At 37.1% G+C, this 16853-nt stretch overlaps 1 protein-coding gene across 1 annotated transcript; it reads left to right on the forward strand.

Annotated features, from left to right (window-relative positions):
- The first annotated feature begins 1027 nt into the window (after nucleotides 1-1027).
- Nucleotides 1028-16758, forward strand: TMEM237 (transmembrane protein 237). The gene is made up of 13 exons (XM_054586209.1): nucleotides 1028-1169; nucleotides 3099-3130; nucleotides 3466-3470; nucleotides 4627-4683; nucleotides 6834-6971; nucleotides 8223-8340; nucleotides 9127-9284; nucleotides 11135-11258; nucleotides 11500-11691; nucleotides 12722-12795; nucleotides 13425-13518; nucleotides 14450-14571; nucleotides 16408-16758. Exons 1-13 carry the CDS (start codon nucleotides 1131-1133, stop codon nucleotides 16473-16475), a joined length of 1221 nt encoding a protein of 406 aa, XP_054442184.1. The 5' UTR covers nucleotides 1028-1130; the 3' UTR covers nucleotides 16476-16758.
- The last annotated feature ends 95 nt before the right edge of the window (nucleotides 16759-16853 follow it).

Genomic DNA, 16853 nt, shown 5'->3' on the forward strand with positions numbered 1-16853 from the left:
TGGAATAGCTGCGAGCTAAAACAGTGTTTGCCCTATTATAATGTATGCAACTTTAAAAGTCCTGCAGTGTATTAATTAATCTTACTTGAAAAAATATTTGCACTATATGGTTATGCAGTTACCTATTTGGCTTTTAGGGAAAACATTTTTTTTCCTTTCAGTTTTCCTTTACTTTTACAGCAATTGGTAGGAATGTGAACAAAGTCAAGTCACTGAGTTTGAGAACCATTTATTGATTTCATATAGTCCTTGTACAATTCAGATAAAAAGAGCTTTTCTAAATAAAATAATATTTCATTTCAGAAACTGTATTTTATCTCAGGAAACTTGTTTTATGAAAATGGCTTTTACAAAGAGTGGTTACTTGACTACCTCAGTAAGAAAAATGGGTTAATATACACAATTCACATCTAACATCAAAACCTGTACACACTGCACTGCCCTCATCATTTTACACATTAGGCTACAAGAAAAAAGTATTCTGATCAGAGCTGTAGCGATCACTAATTTTCCTGAAAATCAATATCTACTTTTATGCTTAAATTAGGAGAGGGCAATGAATTTTAGTCCTAGAGACCAATATCTGAGCAAACCACAAGATGAGGATGTTACTCCAAGAAGTTTTTTCTTTCTTTCCCTCGGTCTGAGACTTCCAGTCGCTCTCCCTGCCCCGGTATCTACTGCGTCTTCTCCATATCCGCGCCATCCCTTAACTATAAAAGAGTGCATGCTTCAAAATATTTGCAGTTTTTTATTTAAAGCGAGTATCATCTTTCTTTAAAAAAAGAAACGAAATTTAAGTATTTTTGATGAAACTTATGTGAGGCCAGATCTGATTGTGCTTCGAGAAAAAAGGTGTCCCGAGGGTAAGTGACCGGAAAAAAATCACCTCCCCACCCCGCTTCCGAACTGTAACGTGGTCTTGGTGGCTAAGAGCGTGCGTCCCCGACTCTGAACCCTGGGAACTTCGGGTGGGGCGGAGGCAGGCGGACACCCGGTCCCGGGGGCGGTGGCCCAGTTAGGAGCCGCGAAGTCCCCGCCTCCGGCAGGTCCCGGAGGCCGCGGCGTCGCGGGGAGCCAGGCTCGGGCCCGCGGCGGTTGCGCCGAGGGAGCCCAGCCGCGAGAGCGCCATGAGGGACGACACGGCGATTCGGCTGGAGGATCACCCGGTGAGCGGTGAGGGGCGCGTCGGCCACGAGAGGTGGCCGGGGAGGAGGGTGCTGCCCTAAGGCAGCAGCTACCCCTGGGGCGGGGCCAACGCCAGCGCGCGGGGATCAGAAATGGGACAGCCTGGCCGGTGAACTTGCGCACGGACCCCCTTCGGTTCCAATAGCATTGGATTCGGGCGCGAACTGTAAATTCGTCCCAAGACCGGGACCCGAACCCCCGGAGCCAGGCGTGAAGTTTCCCGGGCCTGAGTGAATATGTTGCCATGACGACGCCTCCTCCCACAGCCGCTCGGGCCCCTGCTGGTTCTCGGCTGCCAGCGAAGTAATTCCAACTGACTCCTTCCGGTGAGCATTTACCCGCCCGGGAAAGAGATCGCTTTCTGCCAGCGGAGACTTTTAATCATGGTCTTCTGCCACGTTTCTCGAACAAATCACTTGCGAAACCATGGGGAAAACTGTGATTGCTACCCCACGCCTACTGGAATCTCTCCTCCCGGACTCCTCAGCCACGACGCCGACGCCCCCTTTCTGGCTGGGGTAGACCTACAGGCCCAGCAAAGGGCCGGTATCCGCCCCCACCTCGCTCCCACAGCTCTGGGAGCGAGTTGGGGGCCGAGCGCCTGGGCGACGCAGCCCGATGACGCATTGCGCCTGCGCGCGCGGCCGGCGGGGGCGGGCTTGAGCGCCGCCGGGGAGTTTAGAAAGAATGGGAAAGAAGCAGGTGGTAAGCGAGCCTTAGTTACTTTTAAGTTATTTGGATTTGGTGTGCAGTTGAACCATTCTACTTTCGAGGGACTAAAGTTTGGGTTTTTGGACGGGTGATTCGCAGTTTTTGCGGGACTTTTGAAATGTGGAGCTCTGTGAACTGAGCCTTGCACGGAACGCTATTCATAGCATCTTTAGAACAAAAGCGCTTTCATGTGACTATCGTACCTTCCTTGCTGTGATTTTGGTTAATGGGTAGTGTCAAGGCAGCCTGCCTTGCTTTCATCTTGTAGCATTTATATTAATACCCAGTTTAAACGAACGGATTGCTAAACGGGACAGCTGCAAAACCAAGTGCAAGAATGGCTAAAATTTAACCCTTTAGAATCAGTGTTCTTTGGAAGCAGCATGAGATACTTGGAACATTAAACCGATTTCTAGGCATTAATGTTAGTATTTTATTTTTAAAGGTTCCATAATGCTTAATTATAATCTCTCTGAACTGCAAACACAACTCTTCTTATTAATGTGAACCTGGCATGAATCCCCCCTCCCTCATTCTTCGTCCTGTATTCAGAGCGATCTTTTTAAAAAGTATGTTACTGTGTGGCTTAAAACCTCCTTTGGCTTCCTACTGAATCAAAACAAAATCTAGATTCCTTCCCTCCGTCTTCGGGACCCTAATTAATTTGGACTCTGCCTGCCTACCTCTCCTTGGTAACTGCTGCAGTCTTACTAGCCTTTTGCTCGGAACACTCCAAGTCCAGTCTCCCCTAAAGGCTTTTGTATTTCTTTCCTTTGTCAAAAATGTAAGCTCTTCTTTCAGTTCAGTTCTCAGCTCAGATATCAAAGAGACTTTCCATAATTAAAGTAGTAGCCCTCATCCACCCTCATTTATTTCTATATATATACACCAACACTATCTGCTAATACTCAACCACTAGGATGTAAAATTTCATGAAAGCAGGGTCTCTTCGTTTTGTTCACTAATATTTCCTTAGTGCTTAGAACAGGGCCTGGCCTGTAGATAAAAAGGAACACAGAAAGGAAGGAATTGTATATGAAATTTAGAATAGGTATATGAAATTTAAATATTGTCCACTTGAATCTCATCAGTACTTCTTGGATTTCACTGATGAGCAGGGTAATCAAAAGATTGGAACTATCTGGAGTAAAGATGCTCTAGGCTTTTACTTATAAGTAATTTTCTTCTTTCTTCCATAGCGTCCTCCACGAGCCCTTCCACCTGTGCCAAGGTAAAAGTAATTTACAGTAATTTTATTATTGAGTTTTTAAAATGCAAAAATGAATAAAGTGAAAAATTAACTACCATTGTAAAACTAGTATTTCAGAAAAGACTTCTTGAAATTTTTAGGAAAAGGCTTCTTAACAGTTTAAAGGTGAAAAATCCTTGAATCATTAGGGTAACTATTATAATTAAATATTCTGTTTCAAAGCCTGAATGTCAACATGGCAGAGTGATGGATCCATTCTGAATGTTTTAAGTGTCTTGTTTCTTAGAATTCCAGCCTTCTTTTGTTTGCTAGAATAGTTCCTTCAGAGTTTAAGCTGTTTTTAATCAGTGACAAAGTAAGGGTCTTAATCTGTTTAATCTACCTTATTAACAGATAGTATGGAATATGTACATGTAGATTCAGAAAATATTGGGGTTTTATTAGCAGTTTTATTTAAAAAGATTATTATTTGTAAATAAACTAGTTTATAAACTAGTAGACTGTGTGAAAGCTAATTTTATTTTAGATTTGTAATGATTTAAGTCAGTTTTCAGTCTGGCTATATAATAGATTTCTCATTAATAGAATTTTATTTTTTGTCTTTGCCCTGATTAAATTTGGTCGGTGTCATGTAAAGTGATATTCAAGGTGAGTTAGTTCACTGTTAATGTAAAACTTTCTAATTATAGTATTTGATGTTTAAAAGTTTAATTTATTAATGTTTCTCTTAAAATTGAATCTGAATGGTATACCTTATAATACTGCAATATCTTTTTATGATAATAATCTATGGCTATTCTTTTTAAATGACAGTTAATAACACTGTTATATGGTTGATATTTGACCTTCATAATATAATAAAAATATAAAAGGACCTATCCCTGAGTGAAGTCACCCAGATCATAGCTCTTGGCTCATTTGTAATTTTGTCTTAGAGACTGCATCTTCCTTTGTCTCATTTAGTCAGGATAGTCTGGATTATGCTATACTAAGCCCCAAATCTCAGTGCTTTAATGCTATACAGGGTTATTTCTGGTTAATGCAAAGCCCATTGTGGCAGCAAATCAGGGCATTTGCCTGTTACCATCTCTTCACTAACGATGCAGTGATTCAGTCTATTTCCATCTTATTGTGAGGTATCCCCAGTTGCCACCGCAAGGGAAGAGAAAGCTGGAGGGTTTACCACTGGCTCTTTCAGTGTTCTGGCCTCCAAATGACACAGATCACTTCTTTCACAGCCTGCTGGCCAGAACCAGTCATAGGACACACCTAAGTGCTAGGGGGCTGGGAAATGTAGGGGATCAGATGACTATTTGGTAAGCACACTTTATATATCACAGTTTCTAACTGTGTCCAAGTCCCTTTGACTTTTTCATTTTCTTGCCTTCTTCCCCTGAAGTGTAGATGTTGGCTGGATTCAGAGAAGAGAGGGAAAGATCTTCCCTAAAAGTTCCCTTTTGGATGTTCCCTGCATAGAATTTTAGGCAGTCTTTTGTGTTGTTCTTTTTGTTTTATAGATGACATTCCACTTAGTCGTCCTAAGAAAAGGAAGCCAAGAACAAAAACCACACTAGGTAAGAAGTTGTTCTTTGTTGCATGGAATCACAAGGTTTCCGGGACTTCAGGCATGATCAATATCACAGATCAGGGAGAGACAAGTCACAGCTGCACTGAGGATAGAATCAAGGTCACCTTGAAGCAGTGGGATTCCTGGTGGTGGTGAGGGACAAGACAGCAGGCAGCCTGAAGAGTATCTAAAAGGATTCGTAAAATAAAGGGTTGTGCCACCAATACTCTTACTTCTACTATATCCTTCGACTCTTGGAAGTCTTTAATTCCTAGACAGCATAAGTTGTCTAAAGCTATGCTTGGTTTCAGAACCCTGAACAGGATACTGGATGTAGAGTCACAAGGCTCTTGGGTATCTCATTTTAGTCAGAGAAATCTCTATTTTAGAGCACGAGTCTGAAGGCAGGGCCTTGCCATCCAGGTATTAGAGTTCCAGTAATGTGCAAGTTCTATGAACTCCTTTTTTTTTAGTTATCCCCTACTCATCCTGGATGTTCTGTCAATAACTCAGACTCGCATATTCAGAATTCAACACCTTTCACAATAAATCAATTTTTACTTTTCACTCACAAATTCCTGTTAATGGAACCCATCACTTCCCAGTCACTCAGTTTGGAAACCTCAGGGTTGCCTCTAACTGGTCCCTTCCTTCTACTATGGCATCTTTTACGTCTCTTTTTCCCCTTTCATTTCCACTGTCGCAGCTGTAGGTAGCTTAGCTCCTTTCCTCTTCTAACCTGAGCTATTGTGGTTGCCTCCAATATTGTGTTTCCAGCTTTCCTTCACTCTATTTGGTCATGTCTCCACTGCCGGGTGAGCTTCTTAAAGCTCATAGCTGATCATACCTTACACTTGGTCAGAAACTTATTTTGGCTTATTATTGATTTCCTAGCAAATGGAGGAATAAATGGAGAAAAAGAAAGAAATGGAGACGGATACGTAGAAAGAGAAAAAGACATAGACACAGATAAAAAGAAAAAAGATGCAAAGAGACTTAGATTCACAAAGATACTGAAATGCTAGGCTTTAAAATGCACTCACAGTTAAATACAGACTTGTACACCTGGACTTAGGAAGGCTGCAGGTAGAGAACACAATAAAGACGGAGTGTGGAGCAGAGATCTGGCTCTGTCCCGGCTACCAGCACTTCCTTCTTGTAAAAGTCAGTGCTCTAGACATCAAAGGGGATATGTTGTTAGATTATTGAAACTGTTCATTTTGATTATTTCAAATTTTTCACTTCTCTACTTTTGCAGTCCTAAAATAGTGGGTGGTGGGGAAGAACTGTTTTCGTAGGATGGGTTGCTAGCAGTGAAATTGCTAGAGAAAGGACAAGTGCATTAGTAATGTGATAAGATTCTGCTGTTGCCTTCAAGGAAGCTTTAGTTAGTTATCGCCACCAACAGAGTTTGAGCGTCACATTTGCTAAATCCTTGACAACATAGGACAGTATCAGTCCTCTAAATTTTTTCTGTCAATCTAATGGGCAAAAAGTACTTATTTTAGTTTTCATTTATCTGAATTATGATGAAGTTAAGCATAGTTTTATTTGTTTATTAATAATTTATATTTCTTTTTTTCTGAAGAAGATGGACAAGATTGTGAATGCAGTCGAGTGAAATTCAAATCTGCCAAAATATGTCAAAATCTGTTCAAAGACATGATGAGGGAAGACATTGAAATTAATGACCAAATGAAGAGATTTATAAATTATCTGTTAACTCCAATTATCCATGATGACATTATCATCTGTTCATTTACTAATAAAGTACTAAACTATAGAGAGGCTAATAATTCTTAAGGCATAAGACAGATAAGAGGGTTCTCTATGGTGACAGTTTCTATTATGTTTTTACCTTGTTGAAATTCTGAAGCAAATTCTCCACCTCTCTTCTTTTGTTTTTCTTCCTAACTTCCCCAACCCCCTCCCCCATCATTTTCTTCTTCATTTTCCCTCGTTCCCTCATTTATTTCCTTTCTCAGCTTAAAACCTGAAGTTACAGGTGAGGTGGAAGGAAATCAAGATTTGGGGCATAATCAGTTCTCTAGGAGAAGGGGTTATTATGTAGGAAACATTCCAGTTCTTTTTCCATCTTTTGAAAACTCAGTGATCTCTGCTCATGTTATCCCATTTTTTTTCACTCTATTTGTGTAGCAAGTGCTTCTTTGGAAGGCCTTGTTCAGACTGCTATTCATAGGCAGCCTGAGAGCATTGAGTCAGCAGCTAAAGAACCCAAAGAGCACATAGAAGCTCCTGTTCAAAGAAGACAGAAGAAGACAAGGCTACCTCTTGGTACGTAAAAACACAGGGTTAGGTTGTGAAAGCAGTTGTGATTTTGGGTGTATTATTAAAAACCTGTCCATTCCCATTTTTTTTCCTACCCATATCCATTTTGTTTTTCCTTTTTGCTTAAAATGTTTATTACTAGAGTAACTCTAATGGGTTAAGTCAAGACCACTTTAGAGGGCCTTTTTTGATCATATGTGTGTAGATTTTAAAGGAAATGGTGCAAATTCAGGATTCAGAAAATTTAGATCTTGATATGTATAAGAATTTAGTATATGATGAAACGGACATTTGATATTAGTGGGGAATGATTAGATTCTCTATTAACAATTATATAATAAGGCAACATCCAACATTTATTGAGTTTTGCTACTGTTCACAAGGTAAATGATACTGTATCGTTTATTTTGCCTATCAAAATGGCAGTGCTTTTTAAAACTTAAAAAATCCAAAAGTATTGATGAGAAATGGGAACATTCGTATGCTGTGGATAGGAGTATACATTGGCATAGCCTGTTTGAATTTATTGGAATAGAAGTAACTACAATAGCTTCAGTAATTAAAGGATGTTAACTGTAATATTATTGATAAGTAGAAACTAGTAATGCCAAACATTTAACAATGTGATCCTGGCTAAACAAAACATTTTATCCATTTAATAGAAACTAAGTATCCACTTAACAGGATTGTCAAAGTGATATAGTGACATGGAAAACCATCAGTAATATATTGCTGAGTCAAAAACAAAGGTTATAAAATAGTATGTGTCAGAAGATCCCATTTTGTAAAATAAGTTATACTAATTCTTAGGGCTGCTGTAACAGATCACTACAAACTGGGTGACTTAAAACAACAGTTCTGGACGACAGAAGTTCAAAAGCAAAGTGTGCACATGGCTAGACTCCCTCCCAAAACTCTAAGAAAGAATCCATCCTTGCCCCTTCTGACTTCTGGTGGTTCCTAGCAGTCCTTGGCTAATGACAGCATCACTACATTCTGTGTCTCTTGTCCTCACATTTTTCCATGTGCGTCTCTCTGTTGAATTATGTAATTTTTTTCCATATATTTTAACATTGCAATTTCAAATTTTTGTTGTGTATTTGAAGGTATAAAATTTTTAAAATAAAAACTGTGTAAGATGCTAAAATTTTTTTTGCCCAATTAAATTTTTTACTGTTCTCTTGTATTACAAAAGCCTGTACATTATTTTTCTTTTTACATTATAATACTTAAAATATTTAATTTACTTTTTTTCAGAATTGGAGACTGCCTTTACCCAGAGAACATCTAGTCCATCTTTATTACAAAATGAAAATGGTGTTGATGTGGAGCCAGCTGAGGAGCCAGTTATTCAAAAACCTCGAAGGAAGACAAAGTAAGAATTTATTTGATGTTCTAAATATTCTTCAGGGACACTGTGATGTTTAGTCTGGAGCTCCCAAACAATAGCTTCTGATTAGGTCCTGTGAATACTTGTAGATGTATATCGCCAGGATAGGTTGTATTACACAAATATCAGTTAAACCAATCTAGTAATAAGTTTGAAAAGTGTAAACCACCGAGAAAAGTAAAATATTGTACTTAAATAAAAATTCTTAGGAGCTGTCTCTAAAAAAGAGTAACACAAATATAACATTTTATATAAGTAGCAAAAAATTACATATTAAAGATATTAAAATTAAAGGTACTATTAATAAAATATGTGATTATAATTTATTTTCTCATGTTAACAGAATTCAAATTATGATTATTTCAGCAAAAAGTAAAAATGTGTATTTTTAGCATGGGAAATTGTGTCAGATAAAATAGTATAGCATACTTTAGAGAAGTACACTGGAAATTATATAACACTATTATTTGTATTTAGATATGTCCCTATAATTAGTAGTGAGTGTCTATATAAAATGATATAATTTTAAGTCTGAAAAGAACCTTACAAATCTAGTTCAGTCACTTCATTGTCCAGAGGAGAAAACTGAGGCCCAGAGAAATATAGATGGCTTGCTGCACATGACAGTTAATGACTGATTTGTCTGAGTAAAATCCAGATTTTTCCACTCAAAACCTAGGGCTCTTTTCACTCTACTCACAGGTATCTCCTTATGTGGGTCTGTAAATATTCAGTAATTCCCCATTTTTTTAATATTCTTCCTGATTACAGGAAAACACAGCCAGCAGAATTGCAGTATGCCAATGAGCTGGGAGTAGAAGATGAAGACATAATTACTGATGAACAAAGTGGTCCAGAGCAACAGTCTGTATTCACTGCACCCACTGGCATTAGCCAGCCTGTAGGCAAAGTGTTTGTGGAAAAAAGCCGTAAGTTGTTCCTTGTTTTGGAACATAGGATATCCTTTGATCTAGGAATTACTCGTCTAGAAATCTGAATTAAGGAAATAAGCAAAAACAGGGACAAAAATTTATACACAAAACTAATCATCACACTGTTACTCATGAGAATGAAAAACTGGAAATAACCTAAATATAAAAGAGCATAGGAATAGTTTCAGTAAGGTATGCTTTATCTATACAATAAACTCTGCATCATCCAAAACAATGTTTAGGGGAGAATTTTACATTTTGTGGAAAGATTCTAATGAAAAATAAACATACACACACATATACTTTGATCTCAACTATAGAATGCATAGGACAAAAGACTAGAAGGAAACATGCCAAAGTATTAATGCTGGTTGTTTCTGGGTTATGGGATTTTGGGTAATTTTAAAAATCTCCCCTTACCCTCCACCCATTTCTTTCTTTGTTTTATTTTACCAGTCTTCTGCAGTTGATAGTGGTGTTGTTGGTGGGGCAGATATTGATATATATTCTTAATTAAAAATAAATGAGAGAACATATATGATATTACTACCCTATTAAAAAAATGCAACATTATAGCCATATATTCTTTTGGAAAACAGTTCTGATGTTATGTAGCATGCACTGGTTATAAGGCTGCATTTGCAATGTTTTAAGAAAAACTTCTGGGAAGTATGGTCATGACCACATGCTCCTCCCATGGGCATGCCATATGCTATGAGTATACTGCCTAAAGAACTCATCTGAGGCAAAGATCAGTCCTTGAAATTTGCAATTTAGATTTTATGTGAGTTGTTCTAAAACTGTGTCTCTGCAACCACCTGAGGGACCTTTGCCAGTGAGAAACCTGTGAGCTAGAGAGGCTAACTGACTTACCCAGGGTCTCACAGTTGATTAGTGCAGACCTGGAGCTCAGGGTTTTATGACTTCCAGTCAAGCGCTTTTATTAGCATACCATGTGGCCACTTAGTTTATTTTACTTCAAGCTATTATCAAGCAGTATCCCTTATTCGTTTTTATTCTTGCTTCCCTTAGCACAGAAACTTCCTTACTAGAGTAACTGGCCATAAAAAATACTAATTGTCTAGAAGTTGTCCTTGCTTAAGGGAAATTAGGTGATGCACCTCTGCCTTTGTTCTCCAAAATACCTGGTGGCCAGGTTTGGCAAGCACAACTGAAATGGAACCTTTGCTGCTGCCTGAGGTCCGTTTGTGGATTGGTAAATGTCTGAGAAGGGGCCTCCTTGGCAACAGTAAAAGGGTAAAGCTCTGCTCACACAGTGTTGCAGCGCTGACACTTGACTGATACTTTTCATAGGGATCTCCTTAAAAGAAATTTATGAAACAACCCATTTCTTTTCTGCCATCACAGGACACTATGCTACATACGCTGGTATCTTTTCCTAAGAAATGTAAAGTGTTTTCAAATATTGGCTTATCTTTATTTGGTTGACACTTGAACTCCAGTCCTAAAATCTCTAAATCAGAATATTTTAGACTTTGTCAGGTTAAAGGTTTCTAGATGTTTTTCTTATTTGGTAGTTCATTATTGTAGTTCGTTAAATATAATCAATTTCCAAAACTATTACATTTCAACATCATTTTGGTTTGAGAAGAAAGCACAAGGACATTGTTTATTTTCCCTAAAGATGAAAAAAGCACTGTGTTTGCAACTGAAAGAAAAGAGCCTTATGAAATAAGAACCGAGTGAAGGAGGGATTTTAGAGGGAAAAAAACAGCAAACTTTTGTACTCTATCTAAGGCTCCTTAGGTATGGAAGAATAATAATAATAATAAAAAGAATATCAGGGTTCTCTCTTGTTAATTGATTATTGTGTAATGTGTTCTTAGGGCGATTCCAGGCCACCGATCGTTCAGAGTTGATAAAGACCACAGAAAACATAGATATGTCAATGGACATGAAGCCTTCCTGGACGACCAGAGATGTTGCACTTTCAGTGCACCGAGCTTTCAGGTGGCTGCTTTTGTTGGACTTTTCTTAAAACAAGCATATATATATGTATATTTATTTATCTTAAAGTGTTGATTGTTCAGCACTGGTAAATAATCTGCCTTCAGTGTAATAAAAAGAGAAGTCTTGTTTTTTTATTTTTTGTTAACTGGCAAATTTTATTCTTTCATGAATAGATTGTACAAATATTTTAGCTTTTTACTTTAGTAATTCATGAATACTAATAAAACCCTTCTCCCTTCAGGATGGTTGGTCTCTTTTCTCATGGTTTCTTGGCTGGCTGTGCTGTGTGGAATATTATTGTGATATATGTTCTAGCAGGAAATCAGCTTTCTAACCTCTCGAATCTTCTGCAACAATACAAGACCTTAGCATATCCATTCCAGAGTCTTCTCTACTTGCTTTTGGCTCTAAGTACAGTTTCAGCTTTTGACAGGTAAGACTGTTATGACTATAGATCCTGCTAACTTTTCTTCAGGAGGAAATGTTGAGCAAAATCTGTCACTGACAGTTTTCAAAACAGAATTATAGGATATTAATATTATTTTGACTTATTTTTAGGCCAGTCTGTTTTTGTTATTTTGTGGGGGTGCAGAGTGGTTATACCGTGGGAAAAAAATAACCAAAAGTCTTAACTCATTTCAGCATCAACTCTTAAGTTCAAAATTTCTTCCAAATAAAATCTAAATCATCTGAATCAGGTACAGATGAGAGTTTGCATATTGTCTCAGTTTCTTATGGTTGTTGTTACAAATACAACAAACTGAGGGGCTTAAGACAATAACAATTAATTCTCTCACAACCGGAGGCCAGAAGTCTGAAATGAAGGTGTCAGCGAGGTCAGTTCCATTATGGAGGGCTCTGAGAGAGACTATTCCATGCCTCTCTCCTAGCTTCCAGTGGTTGCTGGCAATTGTTGATGTTCCTTAGCTAAGAGATGCATCACTCCACTCTCTGCCTCTCTTGTCACATGGCATCCCCATATATCTTTGTGTCTGGGCCTCTTCTCTCTCTTTTTTAATCATCATCTGAAGATACGGTTTTTATTGATTTGAGAGAGAGAGGAAGGCTGAGAGAGAGAAACATTGATTGGTTGCCTCCCATACACTCTCTGACCAGGGATCAAATCTGCAACCCAGGTATGTGTTGAACTAGGAATTGAACCTACAACATTTTGGTGTGTGGGGCGATGCTCCAATCAACTGAGTCACCCAACCGGGGCAGTGTATCTCCTCTCTTTTAAGGACACCAGCCATTTTGGATTATGGCCCATTCTAATAGCCTCATTTAACTTGATCAAATCAGTAAACACCCAATTTCCAAATAAACTGTAGTTACTTAAGGCTTAGTAAGAAACAATAAATGCAATGGCATCAGAATAGAGAAGGAAACACTACAGTCAAGAGAATACAGTTTTGTAAGAGGTTTACAGTTGCACTGTGACAAAAGACTTTTGTATTTTCTAGGATTGACTTTGCCAAAACATCAGTAGCAATCCGAAATTTTCTTGCCCTAGATCCAACGGCTTTAGCATCTTTCTGTGAGTAAATAGTTTAATTTGACAACTGTGTTATACTTGAGTTACATTGTACTTTTGAATACGGAAAAGTTTTATTTTTAAAAAGCTTTTATATTATTGATATTCAGTAGAATTTGTAATTGAAAAAACATGGTAGGCATAATTTTGATTAAAGTATTTTTCAATAGAGGTTGAACTAAATAACTTAAAAGTTAATTTGTTCTATATTAAGTAATATTTAAATTGTATTTTCTACTTCACATTAAACAGACAGCTGGCATGAGATTTCAGTAATATATAATATTTATCTTTTGGATAATTTGGAATATATTTTCTAAGTTATGAAAATAAATATTTTATTAGTTATAAAACTAATAAAAATAGTTTTAGGACTTTGAGTCAGTTACTTAATTTCTTAAAAGGTATTCTAGGTTCTAGTCAGTTCTAATGATGGAATAGTGAGCACCTCAAAAGACCCTTCTGTGTTCTTGAAAAATAATCCAGCCTGTTGAAATTGATCAAATGGATTTCTTCTGTATCATTATTCCCTAAAGTACAGATTATTTTTTACCTTAAAGTAATCTCTAAATTCAAAATAAACTTGGCTGTTAAAAATACATTGTTAGTAATGTCATTTATCTTTTTTTTAGTGTACTTTACTGCACTTACACTATCTCTGAGTCAGCAAATGACAAGTGACAGAATACACCTTTACACACCGTCTTCTGTTAATGGCAGCCTCTGGTAAGATTCGCAGTAGCACTGGCAATTGTTGATGGTAATAACAGCAGTTATGGGAGTAATGGTGGTAATAACAGCGATAATGGGAGTAACAACAGTGATAACTGGAGTAATGAGCAGTGATAATGGGAGTAATAACAGTGATAGTGGGAGTAACACATATATGTAAAAGAGTGGAAGGATTAGAGTGGTATCCTGATCTATAAAAAATAATAAAGGCCCTGTTTTTGTCTCCAAAATTGTGGCAAGAAAGTAACTATTCCAAAAGAAAAAAGAAAAGAACTATTCCATTGGTTAATGGATGACTATTGTTATGAACGCTTGCATTTTTAATGAAATGTCTTCTTTTTACAAATCTGTTTTAAATCCCTTAAGTTACAGTTTTAAAATGCGTCATTACACAATGAACTGGAAGAACCCTGCACTTTCACCCCCAATCCGCAGCCTAAAACCCCAGAATGGTGATGGGAGTGAGGAGCTGGGATAGAGTAGGAAAACCAAGCCGTGCTAGGACAGCAGACTAGGGAGCGCCAGCCTCCACACATCAGTGGCCAGCCGTCCAGTTCACAAAACTCAGAGGGGCAGTCGTTTTTGAGAGAGTGGCTAGAAGCATGAGGTAAAGAGAGAAAGACCAGCGACTTCATGAAGAGTAAGTAACAACATAGTAGTTGGAAGGTAAACTTAAAAAAAAATTTTGGCAACACTGAAATTCTGTTTATGTCAGTGTACGAAGCAGATCTGTTTAGAATTCAGTAACCTTTGAACCTTTGTCCTCATGATATATACTCATATGGTGTATTTTATAGGATATCATTTTACTTCATTCTTGTTATCTCTGTCGATGAAGACTACTGTTTTTTAAGTTAATAAATGGATATATTTAGAGATATGAACAAAAATGGAGACATTAATAATGAGTATTTCTGTCCTTCAGGGCAGCAGGAGTGGAGGAACAGGTTCTCCAGCCATGGATCATGGTGAATCTGGTGGTGGCCGTTCTGGTTGGATTATCTTGGCTTTTTTTGTCTTATAGGCCAGGCATGGATCTTAGTGAAGGTATTAAAGAACAAATAGTATGAGTGTATCATGAAATCCTCTATAATGATTTTAGAAATCTTTTAATGGCTATAGTTTATAATATTGTGAAAGCAAAGACGTAGTTAAAATAACTACATGACAACAAACTGGTGAGACAGATGCTGAGACAAGCAGGGAGGAGTGTCTAGGAGAGTGGGAACCTCAAAGAACTGAATGAGGGCCTTCTGTGGCCCTGGCGCCTATTTAGGGTTTGGTTGGTTGGTTGTTTTTTAACCCTTTGGGAATTTTATAGAAAGTCTTAGCTCTTCATTTCTCCCACTCTCCCTTCAATCAAAGTATCTATTATATTTTGTTTTAATTTTTATTACAGTTTACTTTCAATATTATTTTGTATTAGTTGCAGGTATACAGCACAGTGGTCAATCATAGACTTCACAAAGTCAAAATATCTTTTAATTTGAAATAAATAATCCTTCATGTATGTAGCCTCTGTCAGATGCATATTAGAGTGAATTATTCTTACCTCTTTTTCTCCGTGGAACAAATTCTTAACCTTTCATTGTCTAATAAAGTGTTTAGTAACCTTATCTCTAGTGCGACCAGTGTGCAGTAAGATTTACTAATCTCTAGTTCTCAGACCCCTTTTGGAGCCGCTGAGGGAGAGGAGCCATATTAGCAAACCGCTAGTTCTTCAGCACTGCTTTAGGAACTGCTTGCTATTTGTCTTGTAAGTTGTATTTCATTGGCAGATGTTCCACAGTTTCACACTTGAATCTCTATGGTATTTTCTGGACTTTGGTTAGTATTATGTTTTTGATTGTTTAACATTCTGAGCATTTAACTGCACTTTGACCATCTAATTACAAACTCTCTCAGAAGTCACAACTGAGACCCTTCCCAGCACTTCCAGTTGTAAAAACCAAGACAAAAAATACACTCTTGTATTTTCATTTATGAATGTATCTTTTTGTATCATTGTTCTTATGTTGCTTCATTTCTTTTGATATATGTAAAGTATTTTTAAAAATCTTCTTAAGGTTTATGTATTTTGCTGTTTTCTTTCATTTGATCATTCAAATATTTATTTCCTCTAATACTTAGATCAGAAAACTGATCTAAGGTTCCTCAGGTTTTCTTTTTTAATATTTGTTGATATTTTAATAAATTACATATATATGCTAGTAACAGTTTAAATGTAGAAATGTCAACTAATAACATTCTATACTGTAGCTGGGATTGATCTGGCTTATGCAGTATTCAGTCTAAATCACAAGGTGTGTGTTACTTACAAAATATTTACTGAATCCTCTCTTTTTGGGCCATGGGAATAATATAACATTGTATTTCCATGTGGATAAAAAGTAAATATAAAGTCAGGATGAAATATGTCACTCATAGAGCCATTATGGTGATTAATTGGGAGGACACATTTAGGATATTCTGGCACACGCTTCATTTGTTAGTTCCATGTCCTTCCCCTACATCTGTCCCCTACATTTGAGGCCGTCGTGATCACTGCAGAATTAGACATTTCAGCTGTTTGATGATCCTGTATTCTCCAAGTGATTAAATTTCCTGGTGAACGTTATTATACTCTCTCCATTATATATGCTTTATTTTTTAGGGATTGACTACATTTAAAACTTGAAAATTTTTATTTTTACTTTTTGAAAAATTTTAAATGCAAAACTTATACGTTTGTCATTAGCTCACCTTTTAAATCAGATTTTACTATCAAGAATTCTTGTACTTGAGGGCTTTCAATTTTTATTATTTTGATATTTTAAACTGGAAAACTCTTTTTGAGTTACTGGGAAACCATTTTAAATATGGTCTGTTCATTTTCTCTTCCAGAGTTGATGTTCTCCTCTGATGTGGAAGAATATCCTGATAAAGATAAAGGAATCAAAGCCTCTTCATAATGCCAACTCACCTTCAGAGGAATAATAACTCAGTATTTAGAATTTTTCTCATTCTTGTTTTTAAATATATTTTTGTAAGATATGTACAGGTGTATTTGGAATTGATTTTTTGATTATATAATACTGAAAAAATTCTCAAGATTATGGAAAATGTTAAAATTGTATCTGCAATTTATACGTAACATTAATATCAATAGCATTATTGTCTTTTTTTTTGAATTGTGACTTTTTTTCTTTTTTTAATTATTTTTTTATTGTTCAAATACATTTGTCTCCATTTCCCACCACCACTCTCCCCTACCCCACCCACCCCCACCTCCTACGCTCAATCCTTCCCCACTTTGGCGTTGTCCATGGGTCCTTTATACATGTTCTTGA

The sequence above is a fragment of the Pteronotus mesoamericanus genome, unplaced genomic scaffold, assembly GCF_021234165.1.
Source record: "Pteronotus mesoamericanus isolate MK-2021 breed Mesoamerican mustached bat unplaced genomic scaffold, CSHL_Meso_final contig_90, whole genome shotgun sequence".
NCBI lineage: Eukaryota > Metazoa > Chordata > Mammalia > Chiroptera > Mormoopidae > Pteronotus > Pteronotus mesoamericanus.